At 45.5% G+C, this 24,410-nt stretch overlaps 1 protein-coding gene across 1 annotated transcript in view; it reads right to left on the bottom strand.

The window, feature by feature from the left end:
* Nucleotides 1-9,737: 9,737 nt before the first annotated feature.
* The window catches only part of SMIM35 (small integral membrane protein 35), a 54,911-nt gene continuing 40,238 nt past the window's right edge, over nucleotides 9,738-24,410 (bottom strand). The window contains exons 3-5 of the mRNA XM_027562086.1: nucleotides 13,792-14,039; nucleotides 12,496-12,529; nucleotides 9,738-11,797 (exon numbers count right to left, since the gene is read on the bottom strand). Coding sequence (XP_027417887.1) covers nucleotides 11,698-11,797; nucleotides 12,496-12,529; nucleotides 13,792-14,039 — 382 coding nt within the window. The 3' untranslated portion in view covers nucleotides 9,738-11,697. The remainder of the gene's footprint in view (nucleotides 11,798-12,495; nucleotides 12,530-13,791; nucleotides 14,040-24,410) is intronic.

Raw genomic sequence — 24,410 nt, 5'->3', positions numbered from 1 at the left:
CCCTTTTTTCCATTGCGAGGGCTCCATTCTCACAACCTCATCTAACCCTAAGCACATGCCAAAGGCTCCGCCTCCTAATACCAGCACTTCAGGGGTTAGGGCGTCAACAGATGAACGGTGGGACCACAAACATTCATTCCACACCAGAGGCTTAAATGATAATCCAATCAAATGAGCAGGGACAGTGGGAATGGAAAGGAAGTGACAGATTCCAAAGACATTTTCGAAGGGAGAATTGGCAAGACTTGATGATTGGCTGGAGTGAGAGAAACAGGAACCAGAGGTATTGATACTAATCATACTTCAGTGTGGGCTTCCCTGGTAGCTCAGACGGTAAAGAATCTGCCTGCAATGTGGGAGACCTGGGTTTGATCCCTGGGTTGGGAAGATCCCCTGGAGGAGGGCATGGCAACCCACTCCAGTATTCTTGCCTGGAGAATCCCACGGACAGAGGAACCTGGAGGGCTACAGTCCTTGAGGTCACAAAGAGTCAGACAGGACTGAGCAACTAAGCACACACATACTTGAATGTGGATGATAAGAAAAGTGAAATATGGCCATGGAAGGGAGATATATGGGCAGGGGATAGAGGGGAGATGGTAAGTTCTGGAGTCAATATGACAAGTCAGCCAAGGGAAAGTTCCTCCAGCAGTTGGCAAGGCAGACCTGGCGCTGGATGAGGGCTTGGAGCTGAGGCTCGGAGTTTTCAGATGTGAAAACTTTAGTACTGTGATACACTTAGTTTGAGTCCACATCCAAAGGTGTGGAGATGCCCATCAAGCCCCGCTGCAGTTAGAATACTCATCTGATGGTCACTCGCCTTGAGGAAAACTGGGCTGCCATTCCTCTGCTCTTAGTGACACCTGTGCTGGGCACCTGTCTTGCAGATCCCAGTGTCATTGGTGCCATGTTGTTCCTTGGACAGTGACAGCCCATCCATCACAGGGGTGAAGTCAAGGGTTTTTCGTAAGTCAGCTGCTCTGTAGGGCTGGTTAGTTCTGGGGTAGGAGGGGTGCATGGCAAAGACTGGCCCATGACTGCCAGAGGACAGTCTGGGTGCCACACGGTATACCTCTCCGTACATGGAAGGAGGGGCTGGTGGAGGGTAAGGCCTCATGACAGCCCTGGAGAGAACAGAAACATTCTTTAGGATCCTGCTATCTAGTCACCCCAACGCTTGTTGGGGCTATTCTTGTCCTCCCCTTCCCACCCTCTACCTATCCCCCAGAACAGTTTCTCAAAGTATAACCTACATTTAAACCATCTGGGGCTACTTGTCTTCCTAAGCTTCTCTCCAAGGCTCAGAATTTCTAAGGCTAGTGCCCAGGGACCTGCTTAGTCAGTAAGTTACAAATAATCAAGTTTCAGGCGATTCACGTACACATCAAAGTCTGAGAGTCACTCCTTTGGAGGACAACTTGATGACTTGCTGCTTGTTCTGTTAAACTCAACCCTTCTCTCCTCGCTACTCCTAGAGGATATCTCCCAGTCCATACATTTAAATGCTATCTGGATGCTGATGACTTCCAAAAGTCTGAGCAGGGCTTCTGAATTCTAATGCCCCCTGAGCAGCTCCATTTAGATGTCTAGCACGCATCTCAAAAATATGCCTAAAACAGAACTCTTGACTCCCTCACACACTCATTCCTCCCCAAGTCTTCCCCTCCAAATGGCACCGTCATTTACCTAGTTGTTCATAACAAAAAATCAGGAGTCATTCTTCCACAACCCACATCTGATCCACCAGGTAGGTCCTAATCAGCTCTACCTTCCAAATAGGTGAATCCAATCACTTATCACCACCCCCACAGTATTATCCTGGTCAAATCCATTGTCTTGTCTTGTCTCACCTGGACCACTGTTCATCCCCTTCCTGCCCCTCCGTTTCCACTCCTGCTCCCTTAATCTAATCCAGTGTGATTTGTACAGTATACTTAATCTAGTACAGTAACCTACATGATCTTCATAACATATGACTCAGGTCATGTTATTCCTCTGCTGGAAGCCCTCTCCTTTGATCTTGGTAAAGTCCAGATGAGCTGGTATCTGCCCACTCTCCTGACATACCTCCTGCAATCTCCCCCTGCCCACTCTGCTTCAGTCTAATGTCTATCTCAGGTCATTAGCCCTTGTTCCTCCCAGGTCTTCTCCTGAATGCCCTCCTCATTTGATTCAAGTGTCTCCTCAAATGGAGCCTCCTTGGAGAAGTCTTCACTGACCACCCTATCCAAGTATCCTCCCCAACTCTGTTCTATCCTTCCATCTCCAGCTTTTTGCCTTCAGAGCACTTATCATTATCTAAAATGATATGATCTATTTATATGTTTATTTGCTCATAGCCTGTCACTCCCAAGAAAATATAAGATATGTGAAAGCAGGGACTTTATCTCTTTCATTTACTCCTACATTCCCAAACCTAGAATGTAGACGCTCAGTTTGTATTTGGGGATGGAATGAATGAGCGAGCAAGTACATAAATGAATACAGACAGGTTTGCAATATAAGGAAGTCATTGCTGGCAGCCTAAACTTCTCCATTCAGAAGCAGAGCCTGATTCAAGGACTTGTGGGAAGGTAGTTTATTTAGAAGTTAAGCACAGGGAACAAGAGCAAGGGACCAGGAGAAGGAAAAGCCAAAACAAGAATAGTTTATCAAACTGGTCATGCTGGGAGCAATTGATCCCACCGGAATGTTAATTGGAGCATATAGAGAGTCCTCCTCCAAACATCCCCTGAGAACAGAAGTCCTGATCCATCAGTTCCTGAATTCCCCTGCTTGAGGTTCCTGCAGAGATGTTGACTCCTCTGCATTCTCAGGGTCCTGTGCAAGGTGCTGTGTGGGCTTTGCCGGAACAGGAGGAGCCAGGGCAGGAAGCAAGTGATGTGCAGTGGGCACTGGAGAAGAGACTTATCAGCACAAAGTCAGTTGGAGCCCACTCAGAACTGGCCAGAACTAGGTGTGGAGCCAAAAAGATGTACGGGGTCATAAGAGGCATCAGCTGAACCTGCTGTGATGGAGACATGCATGGGGGTCACGGCAGGAGCATTTGGTCCAGCTAGAGTGTTCAATGCACATTTGTTGGACTGAATTGAAAGGAGTAAAATACACAGTTTATTAGATGATGCTAAGTGAGGTTGGGAGACTCTCCCAAAACTTGAAATATTGTAAGATCTGAGCCCACAATTCAAACAGGGGACAAAGAGACCACACGTGTAGCAGAACAAGTGCTGCAGCATGCTGTAACAGAGTGAAGAAAGCAAGACACTCACATGGCACAAGTGTCCATCTGTCCACTCAGGCTGCATGGACAGGCTTCCAAGGCAAGGTGGTTGGTCTAGAGATGCCCCAAGGGTAAAAGGGAAGAGGTGACAAACCCAGGGAGTGTAAAGAGTGCTTAGGAATGGAACAGATCTCAGGAGACCTGAGTTCTACCCTCACCTGAAACTGAAAGTTAAGTCATTCAGTCACGTTTGACTCTTTGCGACCCCATGGACTGTAGCCTTCCAGGCTTCTCCATCCATGGGATTTTCCAGGCAAGAATACTGGAGCGGGTTGCTGTTTCCTTCTCCAGGGGATCTTCCTGACCCAGGAATCGAACCTGGGTCTCCCGCACTGCAAGCAGACACTTTACCATCTGAGCCACCAGGGAAGCCCTAGCTTAATCTTATCTTGTCAACTCTGGGCCCCAGTCTTCTCATCTGCCAAATGGAGAGAATATTCTCAATGACTCTGCTCCTGAATTCGCTGGGCAACTGCTGTCATTGTGCCTACAACATGCAGTACTCATTTCAACTTGAGCTCTTGGAGACAGAGACTCCTCTTGGTTTATCTCTGTATCCTTCATGCTAAACCAGTGGCTAATATATAGCCTAGGTGCTCAACACATTTTTGATGAATAAGTGAATGCCTGAACAAACGGATTTCTTCACAGAGAAATGCATGTGAAATATGTCGAAGAAATAATATCCAACATGAGATAGCAATGATGGTAACAGTAGCCTGGGGCTGAATGGATACTTGGCAGACATTAGCACCAAAAGAAAGCAGGTAGTACATAAATTTGATTTTGTTTTCAGGCTTATCATCTTGATTTAGTCACATTATACCATGATTATTCCCTTCCCTGCTATTTTCACCCTATAGCTCTTAGGTACTGAAGGTACTCAGGGCTACAGACTAAACAGGAAGCCTAGAGCAAGGGGATGTGGTCAGGAAGCAAGGTAGGGGACCATGAAAACATTGAGCAGGCAGCCATTCACCCCGTCAGCAAACATTCATTGAACACTAGTCATGGGCAGGTCCTCTGGGAATACAGCAGGCAACAAGACATCCCTGTCTTCCTTGGCTCACCTCTGCAGCACACACACACAAGCACACATATGCAACACATTCAGGTGTCTCTGCCTACCTCCTCCCCTGCCCCCCTCCCCCAGCCCCATGGAACTGAAGTCACCCACACTCTGAAACAGCCTTGCAGCTGGAGGGGACCTCAGAATCCTCAAGTCCAGCGGCAACCTTATTACAAACAAGGCACCTGGGGCCCACCAGCTACTGGGGCTAGACCTGAAGATGAGGCTTCTTACATTTTCCACCCCTCTCCCTCCCCATGGCCCCCTGCCTGTGTATGAGAAACCTCCTCCTAGGCATTGGAGAAGGGGAGATAGCCCCCAAGGCTCTGCAGGGACAACCCAGAAGACAGGGAGTCTGGCAGGGCCTCCAGCACCACCCCACCTGTTGTTTTGTTGACCTGCTACTGCTCTGGGCAGGCAGAACATTTTCACTTCTGGTCCCCAAGTGTGAGAATTCACCAGGCCACTGGCTTCCTGTTTTGTACTAGAACTGCTTAAATATCACTGCTTCTAGATGGTTTTTTGATCACTAAGCACTTTTAAAAATACAGTAAGGAAAGACCCATCTGCTCCCACTTTGAGGTTCTCAGAACCCTGGGCCAGAGAGAGGAGCAGGAAGACACTGGCATAGGGCAAGGTCCTTAAAACTGGAAAGGGAGCTACAGAAGTTCAGAGCCCCCTCCTCACCTGCCCAGCTTCTTCATGGGTTTGGCCATCCCTTAGTTTAACCCTCAAATAGAAAAACTCAAATAGAAGATCTGCACCTTCTCCAGATTTATGTCGCTGGATGATCAAAGGGTTGAGGTTGGGAAGACAGAATCAAAAGTTCTGGTTTTTCAGAGCACCCAGGATTGGTCCAGGGATGAAGCAACAACCAAGATTCCCCGAAGAGACTGAAGATTCCTACAACATAATTTCCTGAGGAGTCACTGGCTATGGTCAGAGCTGTACAAGGCACCATAAAGAACTTAGAAAAGGTGTAAGTTCTGAATTTTGCCAGCAAGAAGTACCCATCAAGTAGGGGAGAGTGAGGTTACTCTCAAGAGGGAATGTATTCCCTCATAGTGCCTAGCACAGTTCTTGACCTGTTATAGAAACTGTAAGAATGAATGAATACAAGGGAATGATCAATAATTAGGTTACAGGAGAGTATCTGGAATTAAAGACTAAAAGACAAGGAGGTCCACAGGTCTTGAAGGAGTTCCTCTGGAGAAGTGAAAATTGAGCTGACATAAAGAATGGGCAGAATTGGGCTTCCCTGGTGGCTCAGTGGTAAAGACACTGCCTGCCAATGCAGGAGATGTGGGTTCCATTCCTGGTCTGGGAAGATCCCACATGGCACGGAGCAGCTAAGTCCATGAGCCACAACTATTAAGCCTGTGCTCTAGAATTCATGAGCCACAATAACTGTAGCCCATGCTCCCCCAGAGCCTGTCCTCCACAATGAGAGAAGCCACCACTGAGAAGCCCATGCACCACAACTACAGATTAGCCTCCTCTCCCCAAAACTAGAGAAAAGCCCACACAGCAACAAAGGCCCAAGAATTAATAAATTATATATTTTTTAAAATCTTGCTTTAAAATTTAAAAAAATAAGCAGAATTTGATGATTTGGAGGTGAAAGGGGGTATAAAAAGTAAAAGAAAGATTGAGGAATGGGTCGATGAGAAACTCACAGCTGAGGACAGGGCCTGGAGAGCCCTGGCTTCTGAGAAGTCCTTCTCAGCACACCAGGGGGCTGGAAAAGAGATGAGAGACCAGAGGGAGGGGCCTGCTTCCTTGGGGGCCAGGGATCTCAGAGAGCTGCTAGTTTGGGCAGAGGCTAAAAGTGAGGAAGAGTTACAAAGAAAATACAGTCTTGCCTGGCCTTAAGCAAATCATTTCTCCAGACCCTGAGCCTCTGTTCCCTAGCCTGGGAGACGGGGAGGATGAAATGAGACAGTGCATTTGAAGTCCCTGCCTTGCACTAATCCGAGGCGTGTGTTAGTGTTTCACCTTCCTGCTCAAGAAGGGATAGGTTGGAAATGGTCCAGTCTTCAGTACTCATCAGTCTTAGCCAGGGTCAAAAAAAAGACGAAGTCATATTTAGGATCCTAAACTATCAGGGTCAAAGGGAACTGCAGCCATCACCTTTCAGCTGCCACCTCCTGTGTTAGAGAGTTATCACTACACTTTATACGTGCCTCTTTTGTGTATGAAATGCACTAAACTGTGGTGGTTTAGTTGCTAAGTCATATTCAACTCTTTATGACCCCATGGACTGTAGCTCGCCAGGTTCCTCTGTCCATGGGATTCTCCAGGCAAGAATACTGGAGTGGGTAGCCATTTCCTTCTCCAGGGATCTTCCCAACTCACTTCTCCTGCATTGCAGGTGGGTTCTTCTACTATTGAGCCACCAGAGAAGCAGGAATATAATTTTCTGTGACTCTGCACATGCTATATAAGGAAACACTCATTTAGCTGGAAGCACAGTTTACGACAATGTGGATGATTTTCCATCTTTTTCCTTTTTCAAAGTTCACAACGGATCCCGATGCCTGAACACCTGAAGAAGCTCTTGTTGGTGAGAAGCTGGGTGTGAAATGAGCCTGCAGGGCATTTTTGGTCAGTGGCCATGAAATATAGTACTGCCCAGCCTCCTCAGATACAGGAAGTCAGAATCCACTAAGGAGAGTGCAAAAGCTCACCTCTGGAGAATCCAGCCTGGATGGGAATGGCCACACACCAGGGCCACACACAACTGGCTCTTCTGGCAGAGTGCTCCAAAAGATAAGCAACGCTCAGCAGATCACAGAGGAGTGGGATTAAACGGGGAAAGCAGCACTGTCACTCACAGAGAAGACAACAGAGTGCCCTAGGGAGTTTTCTCTTCTCTTTTCTGCTATAGGCAGCCACTCAAATTATGGTATGCCTACTAAGTGCCAGCTCTGTGGCACTAAACACAGAGTTGTTATTCAGTCGCCTAGTCACATCTGACTCTTCATGACCCCATGGACTGCACCACTCCAGGCCTTCCTGTCTCTCACCATCTCCCAGAGTTTGCCCAAGTTCATGTTCATTGCATCAGTGATGCCATCCAGCCATCTCATCTTCTGTTGTCCTCTTCTCCTCCTGCCCTCAGTCTTTCCCAGCATCAGGGTCTTTTCCTATGAGTCACTCTTCGAATCAGGTGACCAAAGTATTGGAGCTTCAGCTTCAGCCTCAGTCCTTCCAATGAATATTCAGGGTTTCCTTTAAGATAGACTGGTATGATCTCCTTGCTGTCCAAGGAACTCTCAAGAGTTTTCTTCAGCACCACAGTTTGAAGGCATCAGTTCTTCAGCATTCTGCTTTCTTTATGGCCCAATTCTCAGAGAGCCCAGAGATTTGGAAAAGAAAAAAAAAAAAGATAGGACTCTTTTTCTGCTTCAAGTAACAGAGAGGGGTCTTGAGGAAGTAGTCCCTTAAGTGCCAGATGCTGCAATTTAATCCCAGGATGGTGAAGTGACTGCCCGTGACCACACAGCATGGCAGGACAGGTTCTACCCCAGACCCTGTTCTACAGTGCTCCTCCCTCCAAGCCCAGAGGTCGGGCTGTATCCATGAGGCCTTGCCTCTGTCAGTTGCTGGCTGTGCAGCCTTAGGCAAAGAATACCAACTCTCTGAGCATCAATCTCTCTATATGTAAAATGAGACTGATAGTCGTCTCCACATCACAAGGTTGCCACCAGGCTCAAGACACAGTGGTGTGTGTGGAAGTGCACTGCACTCTGCAGACTCTGCACTGTATAAGCAGTTTCTTCTCTTCCTCATGTCACCTGAGCATCTTTCTCTAGCACCAGGCAGGCTTCTGTGGCCACAGTGGGTGTTTCCTTCCACTCAGCTGGCATTTATTAAGCACCTCCTATTGACTCCACTTTTAATGGTTACTAAAAACCTGTGGGACTTAACCCTGCCTGCTTGGGTGGCATCAAGTCTAGAGTCCAAGGGAAGCCACAGGAAAGATGAGACTTGAGCCAACCATGGAGATTAGATGTGGCCGGGGGTGGGGGTCGGGGGGAGAAGGCATTCTAGGCAGGAGAACAGCCTTGGCAAAGACTCCAAAGAGGAACAGGGTGTCAGTCAGTGGCCTGGGAACAGCCAGTCCACGGAACTGCGGGCTGTCCATGACTGCCTCCTGGCTCCTGGGGCCAGGGAGGTGAAGAAAAGTTACGAGGAAGGGGAAGGCCTGGGTGGCGGGGGCGGTGCTGGCATCGCCATGGGTCAAGGTGCCCAGCAAATAACCAGACTTGGAGCCAGATTTCTAGACATCTGCTCCCTCGCCATTTCTGAATGAGCTGGAATCTGCCCCCAACAGAAAGATGTAGAGTCCAGGGTAAAGAAAGCTGCATTAGCCAGTCAGACACCGGAAGTGAGGAAAACGAGGGGGAGGCAGAGAGGACAGGGAACACGTCAGAGGACCCAAAAAGAGGAAGTGGCGGGGTCTCAGTTCCGCTCCCCAGGATAGGAAATACCCTCCATTCTCCCAGCCTAGGGCAGCTGTCCCTGTCTCCCTACCTGCAGCCATCAAACCTGGGGCCAAGACCACCTGGGCCCAGGACCCTAGCCTTTGAGGTTTCCCCAGGTCACTTTCAGGGGTTAGGGAGGCCCTGCCAGGGCTGCAGACCCAGGATCCATACTGAGCAGGGCGCAGCTGAGCGTTTACTGATACTGGACACCCCCTTGGGTTAAGCAATGGTGCTTAGCCCTCAGAACTGAAATGCAAGGAGGAAGGGCACCAGGTCAGCCCGTAGCCCCTCCCCACACCTCTCCCAGTGGGCCTTCAAGGAAGGGAGGGGTCCAGAGTCTAGGGGGCCCCTCCCCACCTCCACCTACCCAGGAATAGAGGAGTTGGGGCCCAGCCAAAGACCTCCAAAGGCAGAGACTTGGCTTATTAAGTTGTAACCTGGCTCTGTCGGGAGAATGGCCCCCAGGCCCTGGCAAGTCAATCTGTTAAAATCCAAAACAAGAAAGAAACCAGGCTTCAGAAAAGAGAGGACAGGAGGACAAATGTGACTTTTCTCTTCACCTATTATGGTCTTGGGCCTCTGTATATTATTGGCCTTGTTCTGGGACATTGTCAGGGAGACCAGTGGCTGGTAGCTCTAACTGCTGTTTTCACCAATGGCAGGACCTCCATTAGACCCTGCTCCATCCACAGCTGCCTCAGGAATTCAGTCCCTCTGGACTGAACAATGCTGCATAAAGTACCTACTAAAGTGACATCCCGGGGCTTCCCAGGAGGCGCTAGTGGTAAAGAACCCGTCTGCCAATGCAGAAGACACAGGTTCAATCCCTGGCTTGGGAAGACCCCCCGGAGAAGGAAACAGCAACCCACTCCAGTATTCTTGCCTGGAGAATCCCGTGAACAGGAGCCTGGCAGGCTACAGTCCATGGATCGCACAGAGTCAGACACAACTGAAGCAGCTTAGCATGCAAGCTGACATCCCAGTTTGGGCCCCACCTCAGGTCCAGTAAGGTATAGACTGGAGGAAGGAGTCATGACTCATGAACTAACTGTTCTGTCCACTAAGCTATACTTGGTTGTTGATTTCCCATGTGCATTATCTGGTTTATTTCAGGCTAATCTAGGTTCCTCTTCCCCCATTCTCACCATTTCTGGTCCACTTTCCACATTACAAGGCAGGCCTTGCACAGGAAATGGAGTACATGGGAGAGACAGCTATCTACACCAGGCCCTCCCCATCACAGGAACCTAAAAATAAGAATTTGTCTCTAGACTGTTCTCAGTACTGCCCTCAAAATTGTCTGGGAGGCACAGACGCTGGTCAGTAGCAAGGGAAACAGACACAGGTGGTGGACAGATGTGTGGGAGGGCATGAGGGGTTGGGTAGTGAGGTGGGGGGACTTGCGGAAAGTGCCAGAACCCAGGGCAGAGGGGGGCAGGGCAGAGTCAAGGCCTAAGCTCAGTATACAGCTCTCAGGAGAAGTTGGCTTCTGGTAGGAAGGTTTAAAAGCATCTGGAATGACCCTTCCTCCCACATGACTTTGCCTGTGGAGGCTATGACAGGTTTTCTGGCCCTGGTGTCAGTCCCCCAGGGGAAGTGGCTGGGGATGCCCAATGGAGAGCTCCCCTCCGGAATCTCCAAGCCCCACCCACGCCGCCCAGCTGGGAGGGCTCTGCTCTCCAGGGCACCTGGAACCTGTGGCCACAGGCTCAGGAGCCCCCCAGGAACCAGCCCCTCCCCCTCAGGAAATGGCCTTCTCTTGGTTTCTGTGAGAAAGCCGCTGTGACATCACAGAGTTTGTTCCCAGAGGTCTGACTCTCCCGGGGACTCTCACGCTGCAGGCTGGGGTGTCCCAAGAGAAGACTCCTCAATGTTCACAAGAGGGGCCAGGCCAGGCCTTGAAGACCCAGGGGTTGAAGGCAGGGGAAGCCCAAGAGGGGTGGATTCTGAGCCAGGAGCCTCCTCCTGCAGAAAAAGATAAGGGGACATGACAAAGAAATGAGTCTTGGAAAGGATTCCTCTAAACCAGGGCTCCTCAACTTCCGGGATCTAAAGCCGGATGATCTGAGGTGGAACTGATGTACTAATCATAGAGATAAATTGCACAATAAATGAAAATGCTTGAATCATCTCGAAACCACCCCCCATGCCCATCTGTGGAAAAATTGTCTTCCACAAAACTGGTTCCTGATGTCAAAAAGATTGGGGACTGCTGCTCTGAACCATCACATATGGGCAGAGGGAGAAACATATAGAGGAGCTGAGTGTGGGGTCCTATGTGGAGATGGGAGAGAAATCAAACTGAGGGTCCATGAGGGACTGCTGGAAGGGAAAAGTGTTTAGATGGGAGAAAGCAACTGTGATGCAAAGAGGGATGGGCTTAAAGGCAGGCAAGGAAAGGTGTGATCATGGGGTTCACCAGCCAGGAAGCAAGAACGGCTCCTGGGCTTAGAAAGTTCAACAAGTTCAGAAGTTCTACAGTGATGCTTCTTGGAGAGGGTGGCCATCTGGAGCCTTCATCTCAGAGCAAAGGGTTGAGATAGAAAGCTCCATTCTAAAAACTTCCATCTGATTAGAAAGGAAAGAAAGGCATGGATCAGGTGGACAGGAGTAAAAGGAGCGACCCAGTGGAGCAAGAGGCAGGGACAGCATGATCCCAGGTCTTTGCTCTCAAGATCATCTCCTACAGCACTCACTCCCCGGAGGATGAACCACATTATCTGTGGGTTCCAAGCCATCTTTGGTGCTAGGCTTGGGTGCCTGAACCACCTGAGGACCACACTGGGACATCAGGTTCACTCAGGAGCTCACCAATGTTCCACTCACCTCTCTGGGGCTCCAGAAAGTTGACACTCCCCTCATCAGACCAGCCTGTCTGAGAACTTCATGTAGCCTCCATCTGAACTGCTAATGTGGCCACTGATGGTGAAGGGAGGACCCATCTCCAGATCCTTCAGGTTCCTGAGAGAGACCATCCAATCAAGTTACTGGGGCTGAGAACCTGGCCTCTCTCTGGGACCAGAGCATGGGAAAAACTTCCAGCAGTGACTCACTGACTTATTTTCTGGAATGAGAGTTACCCAACCCTTGGGCCAGATGAGAAGCAGGCCTGCTGTGTGGCAGAGACCAGATGAAACGACTTATCACAGGAGGACTTTCTGAATCTTCTTGCAATAACTCAGGACACTCCTTGAATCCCCAGTTGTCTTCATTTGCTCCTCTCTTTGGACAGCATGTTATGTCTGAGATTATATCTGTAACCAGGCATGTGTCCACCGTGGGCAGCTTAAAGACAGATACTATGCCAAGTTATCTTTGTACCCTTAGAAACTAAGGCCACAATACTTACTGCAATAGAATCTTTACTGAATAAATGATGGGTGAGTGAATATATGAATGGATGGATGAACAGATGATGCCCACCCAGATGATGAAGTAGATCACTGTCATTAGGATCTTCCATGTCCTGTCTGTGTTAAAGTTTTCTTTCATGGAACTTTCTACATGGACCCTGCTCCACCCTTTTCTCTTGCTTGCTCCTCCATGGGGAGGAGACAGGGAAGGGAAGTAATAAGTTTGAGCTCCATCTTTGATTCTTTCTCAAGCATACATAGCCTTCCCCCACCCATCCCACTCCGATCTGTCCTGAATCTACTCACCGGATTTGGTACAAGTTGAAGACAAAATTAGGCCCTAGAAAGACAATAAGAAAAGAAAGGGTTGGTACCTCCAGGGAGAGTGACCCACCACTCTTCTGGGAGCATATGTTCCACCCTCATGCCTGTCTGGGAGGTGTGGATGGCTAGGCTGGGCCTCAGGATGTCATGGGAGGTTCCCAGGCTCCTTCAGTGTTTTCTTCCTGCTCCAAACTCTTGGGTACATTCCCTTCTTTCTAGACAGAAACACCAGCTCTTTGAGGATAGATCCTGCCACTGGGGATCTCTCCATTAAGGGCACTAATGATTCTGGGAAGGAGGCTGGAATCCAGACTCCACCACTTTCCAACTCTGTGACTCTAGCCTCATATCTTTGTTTAAAAAAAAAAAAAAAAAAACACAGAGACTAAAAATTTCATCTTCACATGGAATTTTTTTTTAAATCATATTAGGCACAAGTACGTTGGCACATAGTAGGTGCTCAACAAACATCCGTGGAAGCTGTTGAATTTAACTGCAGGTCTAGGAAATGTTCTCTGCTTCTAGTGCATGCTAAGTGACTTCGTGTCCAACTCTTTTCGACCCTATGGACTGTAGCCCACCAGGCTCCTCTGTCCACAGGATTCTCCAGGCAAAAATGCTGGAGTTGGTCACCATGCCCTCCTCCAGGGATCTTCCCAATCCAGGGATGGAACCCACGTCTCTTATGTCTCCTGCACTGGCAGGTAGGTTCTTTACCACTAGCACCACCTGGTAAGCCCCCAGGACTCTAGTACACCCTCCCAGATCTCCTGGGTTCTATGGGAAATTAAGATGTGAATCAGAGTTGGGGCCACCCCCAGCAAATTCCAGGAGATGCCCAGTGGGACTGAAGCATCAGCAAGCTCAGGAGAAGGCCCCGAGACAAACAGGCAGGAGAAGAGAGGACAAGGAGCCAGGGGTAGAAAAGACATCTGGAGCTTAGGCAGTCTAGCCCATCACCCTTGGCCTTGGGGCCCACACAGGCCTGGGAGTGGACTCCTGTGAGTTCTGAGGGAGGAGGAAGCCGACTGCTTGCTGGGTGTGGGAAAAACCCCCCATTCAATAAAGGCCCCAGAACCCTACCCCCGCCAACTCAAGGGTTCAGCCACCCCAAGGGCTCAGCCACCCCACCCAAGTCTTCGACCACTGCTGCCACCGCAGGAAATATTTTTGCATGACACCATTCTAAAGAGTTTGCTGCCCCATCTGGCCTGGCCGACTACCATGGAAGAGGAGGGGCTGGGCTGGGCTGGGGTGACAAGGTCCGCGCTCACTCACCCTCCCAGCAGTACCCCCGCTGGTACCACTTGGCCAGGCTGTAGCCCAGGATGGACACGAGCAGCAGCGACAGCCCCACGCAGAGGATCAGGCCCAAGGTGCTGATGGAGGCGTCACCTGCAGAGACACACAGCCTTCGCCCAGCTGCCCAGAGCCCTCTCGCAGCCCCGGACTCAACTGATTGCACCCTGTTCCAAGTTTCCTCTCCTCCCACCTCACTGCCATCAAAATGACTGTCCCCTAAGAATCTGGATCTTGGGAACTTCCCTGGTGGTCCAGTGGTTAGGACATTGCCTTCCAATGCAGGGGTGTGGGTTCGATCCCTGGTTAGGGAGCTAAGATTCCCATGTGCCTCATGGCCAGAAAACAAGAACATAAACAAATGAAGCAATATTCTAACAATTTCAACAAAGACTGTGCAAATGGTCTACATCCAAAAAATCTTCAAAAAAGGAAAAAAAAAAAAAAAAACAGTGCTGCTTTGCACATTGAGGTGCTTGTATCTTTAAAAAAAAATAAAATAAAAGACTCTGGATCTGGGCTAGCTGGTTAACCTCAGCTATACTAAGATGTCAATGGCTGATATTTGATTTTTTTTTTTTTTTTAAGAGTTAGCTTGTTGTTCCAAAGTAGCAGTCCTCTGACAGTAGAAATAATTTGGAGTTGGGCCACCTTCCAGAAGCTGCAGCTTTCTACTTGTTGATAAAGACGCTGCTCTTTGGGGAGGAGCCCAGGACATCTCTTCAGGAAGCAGCAAAGGCAGTCTGAATACCCCCAAGAGCAAAGACACACAGATCCTCAGTCCTCTCCCCACAAGACCTTCATGTGTGGTAGCAGGGTGTTAACCCCCTGGGTTCTGTTAGCTGCTTATACTCATCACTTCTTCCCTTTTTGTGGTATAAGCTCTCAGCTAAATTTATATTTTATTTGTTAAGCCACACTGAGAAAAAGAGACAAAGAGAAGGAAGAAGAGAGAGAGATTGGAAACCTACTGAAGCAGAAGCAAAGTAGGAAGCCCAATTTGCAGGGAGAGGCTGACCATGGGGACAAACGGGGATGATTCAGCCCTTCCCAGGGCACGGCAGGAAGAGGAGGGACAGCCCACTCTTGCTGGGTGAGGGGCCGGGAGTGTGGAAAAATGGAGTAATTTCCCATCTACAGGGCCTGGTATCCTCAGGCTCTAGAGGAGTTCCATGAGGCCAGGAGGTACAGCCTTTGGTGTACACCAGGTTTGTGTCTGAAGCCCACACCCATCATTTGTAAAATGTGGGACCTGAGTAAATCCCTCTCCCTCACTAGACTTCAATTTGCTCTTATGAAAAATTACTATAATAATAAATACACATGGAGTTGTGGTGGTGATTAATGGAGATGCTGTATACAGAGCACTTGGGAGCAGACCTGACATACAGGAAGTGCTCAATTAATGTTGTGTGTATGCTCAGCGGAGAAGGCAGTGGCACCCCACTCCAGTACTCTTGCCTGGAAAAGCCCATGGACGGAGGAGCCTGGTGGGCTGCCGTCTATGGGGTTGCACAGAGTCGGACACGATTAAATCGACTTAGCAGCAGCAGGGTGTGCTGTCGTGTCTGACTCTTTGTGACCCCCTGGACTGTAGCCCACCAGACTTCTCTGTCCAAGGAATTTTCCAGGCAAGAATACTGGAGTGGGTTGCCAAATCCTTTTCCAGGGGATCTTTCTGACACAGGGATCAAACTCATGTCTCTTATGTCTTCTGCATTGGCAGGCGATTCTTTACCACTAGCGCCACCATCATTATCATTGTTGTCATTACTATCATCAAGTGATGAGACTGTTTTCTTTTTTTCTAAATTTTATTTTTATTTTTTTAATGCCAAAACATTTTGTATTGAGGTACAACCAATTAACAATGTTGTGATAGTTTCAGGTGAGCAGTGAAGGGACTCAGCCACGCATATAATGTATTCATTCTCCCCCAAACACCCTTCCCATCAAGGCTGGCACACAACATTGAGCAGAGTTCCATGTGCTATATGATAGGTTTCTGTTGGTTATCCATTTTAAATACAGCAGTGTGTACATGATCTTCCCAAAGTCCTTAACTATCCCTTCACCCTCGCCCGGCAACCATAAATTCATTTTCTAAGTCTGTGAGTCTCTTTCTGTTTTGTAAGTAAGGTCATTTATTTTTAGATTCCACATATAATATATTATATAATATAATATTATATAATATATATAATATATATTATTATATATATTATATATATAATATTATATAATTATATATATAATAAATTATACAATATATATAAAATTATATATAATTTATATAAATAATATAAATATTTATATAAACATTTATATTTATATAATTTATAAAATATATAATATATAAAAATTTATAAAATATATAATATATTTTATATATTTTATAAATTTTATAAAAAATATATATAAAATATATAATATATTTTATAAAATTTTATAAAATATATATTATATAAAAATTTATAAAATATAATATATATAATATATAAAATTTATATAAATATTTATATAAATAAATATAAATATAAATAAAATATATATAAAATTATATAATAAATATATATGATTATATATAATATATTATATATAATATTATATAATTATATATATAATATATATAATATTTCTCCTTCTCTGACTTACTTCACTCAGTATGAAACTCTCTAGGTCCATCCATGTGGCTGCGAATAGCCTTATTTCATTCTTTTAATGGCTGAGTAATATTCCACTGTGTATATATACCACATCTTCTATAAATATTTCACAATTTCCCCCACCCAAGCCTTTCTCTCTCTCTTTCCCTCTCCCATGCTCCTGACCCTTCTTCTGTTACAGCAGCCAAGTTATCCTCTGAGAGTTTGACACCCAAATGCAGAGAGATAATGTCTCTCCTCCTATTTTTAGATTCCAAAAGCCCAGGCCCTTAGAAAAATGGATTCACAATACAGATGAGAGATGAACAGAAGCAAGATTAGCGTTCTTGTTATACTATGGAAAAATTTCCAGCTTGGGGGAGGAGAAGAGAGAAGGTGAAGTACGGTGAGAGATGGGGGGTGGGGGTGGGGAACATTAAAAAGATATCGGTGGACTCTACATAGAGAAAGTCCTTATTCCCTGATCTGAAGTGGAGCCCAGAAAGGCAACAGAATTCTTAGATAGAGTTGTGGGATCTGAGAGCTGGGCTGAGTCCCAGAAAGACAGAAAGAGCCCAGTAAGGAGAGTGCCAGCAAGCTCCTGGGCAGATGGAGCCTTGGACAGCCTTGGAGAGTTACGGTGCCTTCTTATGCTTTTGTTACTGTTGTTCAGTCGTTCACTTGTGTCCGACTCTTTGCAACCCCATGGACTGCAGCAATCAGGCTTCTCTGTCCTCCATTATCTCTCAGAGTTTTCTCAAATTCATGTCTACTGAGTCAGTGATGCTATCTAACCATCTCATCCTCTGCCACCTCCTTCTTTTGCATTCATGCATGGAAGCAATCAAATGATTTCTGGGTCCCTACAAGAGGCAGGAAAGTCAGAGAGGGGCTCTCCAGACCTGAAGGAGCTAAACACCTGGGACCTAGGAACACCTCTGCAGCACTCTGCCTAGCTGATGCTCAAAGCCCAGTCTAAGGGATTGCTGTCACAAGTGTGCCAGGTGAACAGCTGGTACAAGGGGCTATACCCCTCTCCCTCACTCCTTAAGTCTCTGAGTAAAGGAGGAAACAGATCCTCAAAGCCACTGTTGGCAATCTCCTTGCCAGGCACTTGTCTAGGTGCTTGTATTACAGCAGTAAATAAAACACAAAAATCCCTGTTTTCACGAAGATTATATTCCAGTGGAGGGAGACAGACAATAAAAAAAATTAAGAAATAAATTTTATAGTATATTGGAGGACCACACATACCAGGGAGAAAGAGATAAGCAGAGGAAGAAATGGAATGCATCATGAAAATGAGAGTAGCTTTAAATAAAGGGATTGGAAAGACCTGTAAAATGTGACAATTGAGAAAACCACACTTTTGGTGAGAGAAAGAACAAGCCAGGTAGATAATCAGGTAAAAAGTTTCTAAGAGGGAGCAGCAGGTACAGTTGAGGCAGGAGCACACCAAGCAGGTGCTAGACGCATCAGGGAGCCCCGAGTGATGAGTAGGGACAGGGAGTGGGGGAGAGCAGTGAGAGATGGGGTGGAAGGAGCCAGATCACTGCAGTTCTTTGAAGGCAATAGGGGAATTTGGTTTTTCCTCTGAGCAAGACAGAGAATTTTGAGCAGAGAAGTGACATGCTCCGAGGTTTTCAGAGGACCACTCCATCAGCTACCATATTAAGGGTAGATGCAGCAGGGAATAATGATGAAGGGAAACAAGTCAGAAGGCTATTGCAAAGATCCAAGCAAGAGATGATCATTGAAGAGAAGTAGCGCCAAGATACTGAGAGGCCAAAGTCAGACATAGATCATCTATGTGGTTAAGAGAGAGCACAACAGTGACCCAAGAGCTCAAGTCCAGAGGCAGGTCAACAGATAACTCAACAAGACATGGTGGTAACATTGTGGTGTTTATGGAAGCTGGGGTTATGAAGGGTTCCATCAAAGAGAAATATCAATAACCTCAGATACACAGATGATACCACACTTATGGCAGAAAGTGAAGAGCTAAAGAGCCTCTTGATGAAAGTGAAAGAGGAGAGTGAAAAAGTTGGCTTAAAACTCAACATTCAGAAAACTAAGATCATGGCATCTGGTCCCATTACTTCATGGCAAATAGATGGGGAAACAGTGGAAACAGTGACAGACTTTATATTTTTGGGCTCCAAAATCACTGCAGATGGTGACTGCAGCCATGAAATTAAAAGACACTTGCTCCTTGGAAGAAAAGCTATGACCAACCTAGACAGCATATTAAAAAGCAGAGACATTACTTTGCCAACAAAGTCAAAGCTATGGTTTTTCCAGTAGTCATATATGGATGTGAGAGTTGGACTACAAAGAAAGCTGAGCGCCAAAGAATTGATGCTTTTGAAGTGTGGTGTTAGAGAAGACTCTTGAGAGTCTCGAGAACTGCAAGGAGATCCAACAAGTCTATCCTAAAGGAAATCAGTCCTGAATAACCATTGGAAGGACTGATGTTATAGCTGAAACTCCAATATTTGGCCACCTGATGCGAAGAACTGGCTCATTGGAAAAAGACCCTGATGCTGGGAAAGATTGAAGGCAGGAGGAGAAGGAGAAAACAGAGGATGAGATGGTTAGATGGCATCACTAAGACGATGAAGATGAGTTTGAGTAGGCTCCAGGAGTTGGTGATGGACAGGGAAGCCTGGCGTGATACAGTCCATGGGGTCACAAAGAGTTGGACACAACTGATCAAAGAATTCTGCCCAGGAGTAGAAAGTACTCATAGGAAAGCACCAACAGGTAAATCACAGCCTGCCGAGACCTGGCTGGTGAGAGAAGAAGATGTATTATTTCTGTTTGCTACCACTTGGTCCCCACGCCCAACAGTGCCATCTGGCTTAGATGTGGCTTATAGACACATTTAATTACTATCCTATTTTACCTCTTTATCTTTCCAGAATACTCCTTTAACTAATACTCTTTACTTATTCTCCCTTTTGCATACCTTTAAATTTTTATTATAAAATATTTCATGCACACAAGAAGTATATAGAAAAACATGGTGAATATCCCTGTGCCTACTACTAATCTTCAAAGAACTCTAAAATTTTACCATTCTTGCTCATTATCTCAATTTCAGGGTAGTTTTCTGCTATCTCTCCCTCTAAGTAACTTTTCTCCCAAATTTGGTGTTCAGCTTCCCTATGCATGGTTTTTATACTATTAGCTCATTTCCCCCAAACTATGTCTATATGAATACATATTTATTTATGTATAGAAAGGGGGGATATATATGTGGCATTGTTTTGCATGTTTTCAAACTTTATAAAAATGCAGATTACTTCTACTTTCAGCTGCCATGGAATAAAGGAGGCCAGATTTGCTCTCTCATCTTAAATAACTAGAAACCCAAAGAAATACATAAAACAGCAGAGAATGGTAGTGCAGTGCATGATAGTGCTGTCTGAAAGAAGGAAATGAAATGAAGTGCGATCCATGATTGTTGAGCTTATGGCATGGGGTGAGTTTCCAACTCACAGTACGGGGGGGACCCAAAGAGAGTCTTGGGTCCTGCCAAAGGAGTAATAAAGACCATAAAGAAGACAAAGCACCAAGAATTGATGCTTTTGAACTGTGCTGCTGGAGAAGACTCTTGAGAGTCCCTTGGACTGCAAGGAGATCAAACCCTGAATGTTCACTGGAAAGACTGATGCTGAAGCTGAAGCTCCAACTTTGGCCACCTGATGTGAAGAGCCGACTCATTGAAAAGACCCGGATGCTCAGAAAGCCTGAAGGCAGGAGGAGAAGGAGATGACAGAGGATGAGCTGGTTGGATAGCACCACTGATTCAATGAACATGAGTTTGAGGAAACTCGGGGAGATTGTGAAGGACAGGGAAGCTTGGCATGCTAGTTCATGGGGTCACAAAGAGCTGGACATGACTGAGCGACTGAACAACAACAACATTAAATGCTCTAAATTTATTTCTAAGTACCACTTCAGCTTCATACTGTTATATTTGATACGTAATATTTTTACTTATGTCTGATCCAGATGTTCTGTCATTTCAAGTGGAATTTTTCTCTTTAATCCAGGAATTCTTTGGCAGTGCCTTTTTAGTTTCTAAATATATGGAATAAGGTCTTTGTCTTTTTACTGTTTATTTTGATAGATGTTGGTTATAACATTATGGCTGATATTCTATAAGAAATTAATTTAATTTAAATTAATTAAAATTAAATTAATTTCAAAAATGGCTCAATATTTCCATCTAATTCATGAGGTCAAAGTAAAGCTTTTAGAAGTTCATTTTGTATAAGGTAAAATGCCTGAGATCATTGTGAATGTTATTGAAAATTTAGTTTGAGTTTAATGTTAATGATAAAGTTGTTTTTGCATTTTTCATACTGTGCTTCAGTCTTGGATATTTTTTCTCACCTATTTTGTACTTGACTAATTCTCTCTTAAGTGAAAGAAAGTGAAAGTGAAGTCTCTCAGTCGTGTCCAACTCTTTGTGACCCCATGGACTGTAGCCTACCAGGCTCCTCCGTCCATGGGATTTTCCAGGCAAGAGTGCTGGAGTGGATTGCCATTTCCTTCTCCAGGGGATCTTCCCGACCCAGGAATCGGACCTGGATCTCCCGCATTGCAGGCAGACGCTTTACCGTCTGAGCCACCAGGGAAGCTTTCAATTCTCTCTTAAGCTGCATCTAACTTGTTATTAAACCATCCTTTGTGTTCCTAATTTCAGTTTGTACTTTCCATCTCCAAAATTTTGACTTATTTTTTTTGGACTTATTTTTATAATTTTTAATTATTTGTCAATTTTTCCATCAAGTCATTTATTTGCTATACCACTTTCATTTATTTTTTATTGGTTGTCCTAAGGCTTATAATAGGAAGTCAGGATGGCTGAGCAGTCTAAGGCGCTGCGTTCAGGTTGCAGTTTCCCCTGGAGGCGTGAGTTTGAATCCCATGAAATTAAAAGACGCTTACTCCTTGGAAGGAAAGTTATGACCAACCTAGATAGCATATTCAAAAGCAGAGACATTACTTTGCCAACAAAGATCCGTCTAGTCAAGGCTATGGTTTTTCCAGTGGTCATGTATGGATGTGAGAGTTGGACTGTGAAGAAGGCTGAGCGCCGAAGAATTGATGCTTTTGAACGGTGGTGTTGGAGAAGACTCTTGAGAGTCCCTTGGACTGCAAGGAGATCCAACCAGTCCATTCTAAAGGAGATCAGTCCTGGATGTTCATTGGAAGGAATGATGCTAAAGCTGAAACTCTAATACTTTGGCCACCTCATGTGAAGAGCTGACTCATTGGAAAAGACCCTGATGCTGGGACGGATTGGGGGCAGGAGGAGAAGGGGACAACAGAAGATGAGATGGCTGGATGGCATCACCGACTCGATGGACGTGAGTTTGAGTGAACTCTGGGAGTTGGTGATGGACAGGGAGGCCTGGCGTGCTGCTATTCATGGGATTGCAAAGAGTTGGACACGACTGAGCTACAGAACTGAACTGAACTGAAGGCTTATAATATGAATCTTTAACTGATCACAGCCACATATAAGTTTAAAGTAAATGATAAAGATATATCATACAAAAAATACTCAAAAGAAAGCTGAAGCAGGATAAAAGAAGACATTTCATAATGATACAAAGACTGATTCATCAAAATGGAGCCTTAAATGCGCATGCATCTCTATTATACAGTTTTAAAACACAAGAGGAAAAAATGGACAACTAAAAGAAAAACTAGACAAATCCTTAATTGTCATTAAAGAACCTAACTCTTCTCTCTCAGTAATTAATGGAACATGAAATCAGTAAGTGTATTGAAGACACAAACAACACTACCAGCCAACTTGATCCAGTAGACATTTATAGAACACGCCATCCAAAATCTGTTAGAATACATTTTTTTCAAGTAATACATGAAACATTCATCAAAATGGATCATTTACGAAACTATAAAACAGTTTAAATAAATTCTAAAAGATTAAAATCATATGGAGTATATTCACAGACCATAGAATTGTATGGAGATGAAAGTCTAAAATAAAACCTGGAAAATTCCTCAATATTTGGAAATTAAACAACACACATCTACATAGCTCATGGGTAAAAGAAGATATCACAAGAAAAGACCGAAAATACTTAGAACTAAATAGGAGTGAAAACACAACATATCAAAAATTGTGGATGGAAGAGACAATCTAGAAAGATCAAGACAGTGGAGTTCACAGGATGAAGGTAAGAGCTACGCAAAAAGAGAACCCAGGGATGTGCACAGGATCCCCCTAAAGTATTCACTAAGGCATGGATCAATCATGTGTGTGAACAAACTACCTGAAGCTGGAGAGAGAGTCATCGAAGAAGAATAGCAGGAACAGTATTCAGCATTCAAATGGGGCTGATATTAACAGCTGTGTCTGTTCCCATAACCTAGACTGGCAAAACTCATAATTCACAGGGCATTGACTAGAGAACTCAGGACGGTCTTACCTCAGTAATGGGAAATAATTAGCCCCATACTGTTCTGGACTCACCTAACACGTCACCACAGGAAGACCAGAAGGGACCAAATTTCTTCCAAGAAACTTAACTGCTTCCCAGAATATTTATAGAAAAACAAAACTATCTGCATTCAGCAGGGTAAAATGTACAATGTCTGGAACCCAATCAAAGATTACCAGACTTACAGAGGAGCAGAGAAACCTGACTCATAATGAAGAAGGTAAGTAATCAGTTGAAACCCACTCAGAACCGACAGGAATGTTAGAATTGGCAAACAAAGACATTATAACTATATTTCACTTGTTCAAAATATAGGCAGAGTCATTCAAGATATTAAAATACCAAAGATATTTGGTATGCAAATATGAAATGTGATTAACAGCAGATCAGTTATTAGAAAGGAAAAAACAATGCACTTGAAGACACAGCAACAGAAACTAGGAAAAATGAAGAACGGGTATAAAAAGAATAAAACAAATGAAAACAGCACCAGTGAGATGTAGGACAACTTTGAGCAACCTCATGCATGTGTAATTAGAGTCCTCAAAGGCAAAAAGGAGAACTGAAAAAATATTTGAAGAGATATGACCAAAAATTTTCCAAGCTTGAAAAGCCCTTCAAATTATTTATTCAAATGATACACTTTCTTCCCTAAAAGGAGTTATGGTACCCATGGTTGATATCATAATCAATTTTCTTTTTCATTATATTAAGGAAAGCCTAAACTATGCTAAAGCCTAAACTGTGCTGTGTCTAAGGGTCTCCTGCAGAGGTACAGATCAGCAGTGGACTGCCGCAGGGGCAGGGGCTCTGGGTGCAATAGGCCTGGGATGGCATAAGACCTCCTGGAGGAAGTCGTCATTAACCCCACTATAGAGCCACCAGAACTTACACAGGACTGAGGAAACAGACCCTTGGAGGGCACAAACAAAAGCTTATGCACACCAGGATCCAAGAGAAAGGAGCAGTGACCTCACAAGAGACTGACCCAGACTTGCCCGTGAGTGTCCAGGAGTCTCCGGTAGAGGCGTGGGTCCGTGGTGGCCTGATGCAGGGTTAGTGGCACTGAGTGTAGCAGTGCGTGCATGGGACCTTTTGAAGGAGGTGACCATTATCTTCATTACCTCCACCATAGTTCAGCCTCAGGTCAAACAATAGGGAGGGAACACAGGCCAGCAACAGAAAATTGGATTAAAGATTTACTGAGCATGGCCCCGTCCTTCAGAACAAGACCCAGTTTCCCCCTCAGTCAGTCTCTCCCATCAGGAAGCTTCCATAAGCCTCTTATTCTTTTCCATCAGGGGGCTGCTGCTGCTGCTAAGTCGTTTCAGTTGTGTCCAACTCTGTGAGACCCCATAGATGGCAGCCACCAGGCTCCCCCACCCCTAGGATTCTCCAGGCAAGAACACTGGAGTGGGTTGCCATTTCCTTCTCCAATGCTTGAAAGTGAAAGTGAAGTAGCTCAGTC

Source organism: Bos indicus x Bos taurus, chromosome 15 (genome assembly GCF_003369695.1).
Source record: "Bos indicus x Bos taurus breed Angus x Brahman F1 hybrid chromosome 15, Bos_hybrid_MaternalHap_v2.0, whole genome shotgun sequence".
Taxonomy (NCBI): domain Eukaryota; kingdom Metazoa; phylum Chordata; class Mammalia; order Artiodactyla; family Bovidae; genus Bos; species Bos indicus x Bos taurus.
Note: the sequence above shows the minus strand (reverse complement) of the source record. Positions and strands in the feature narration are given on the sequence as shown.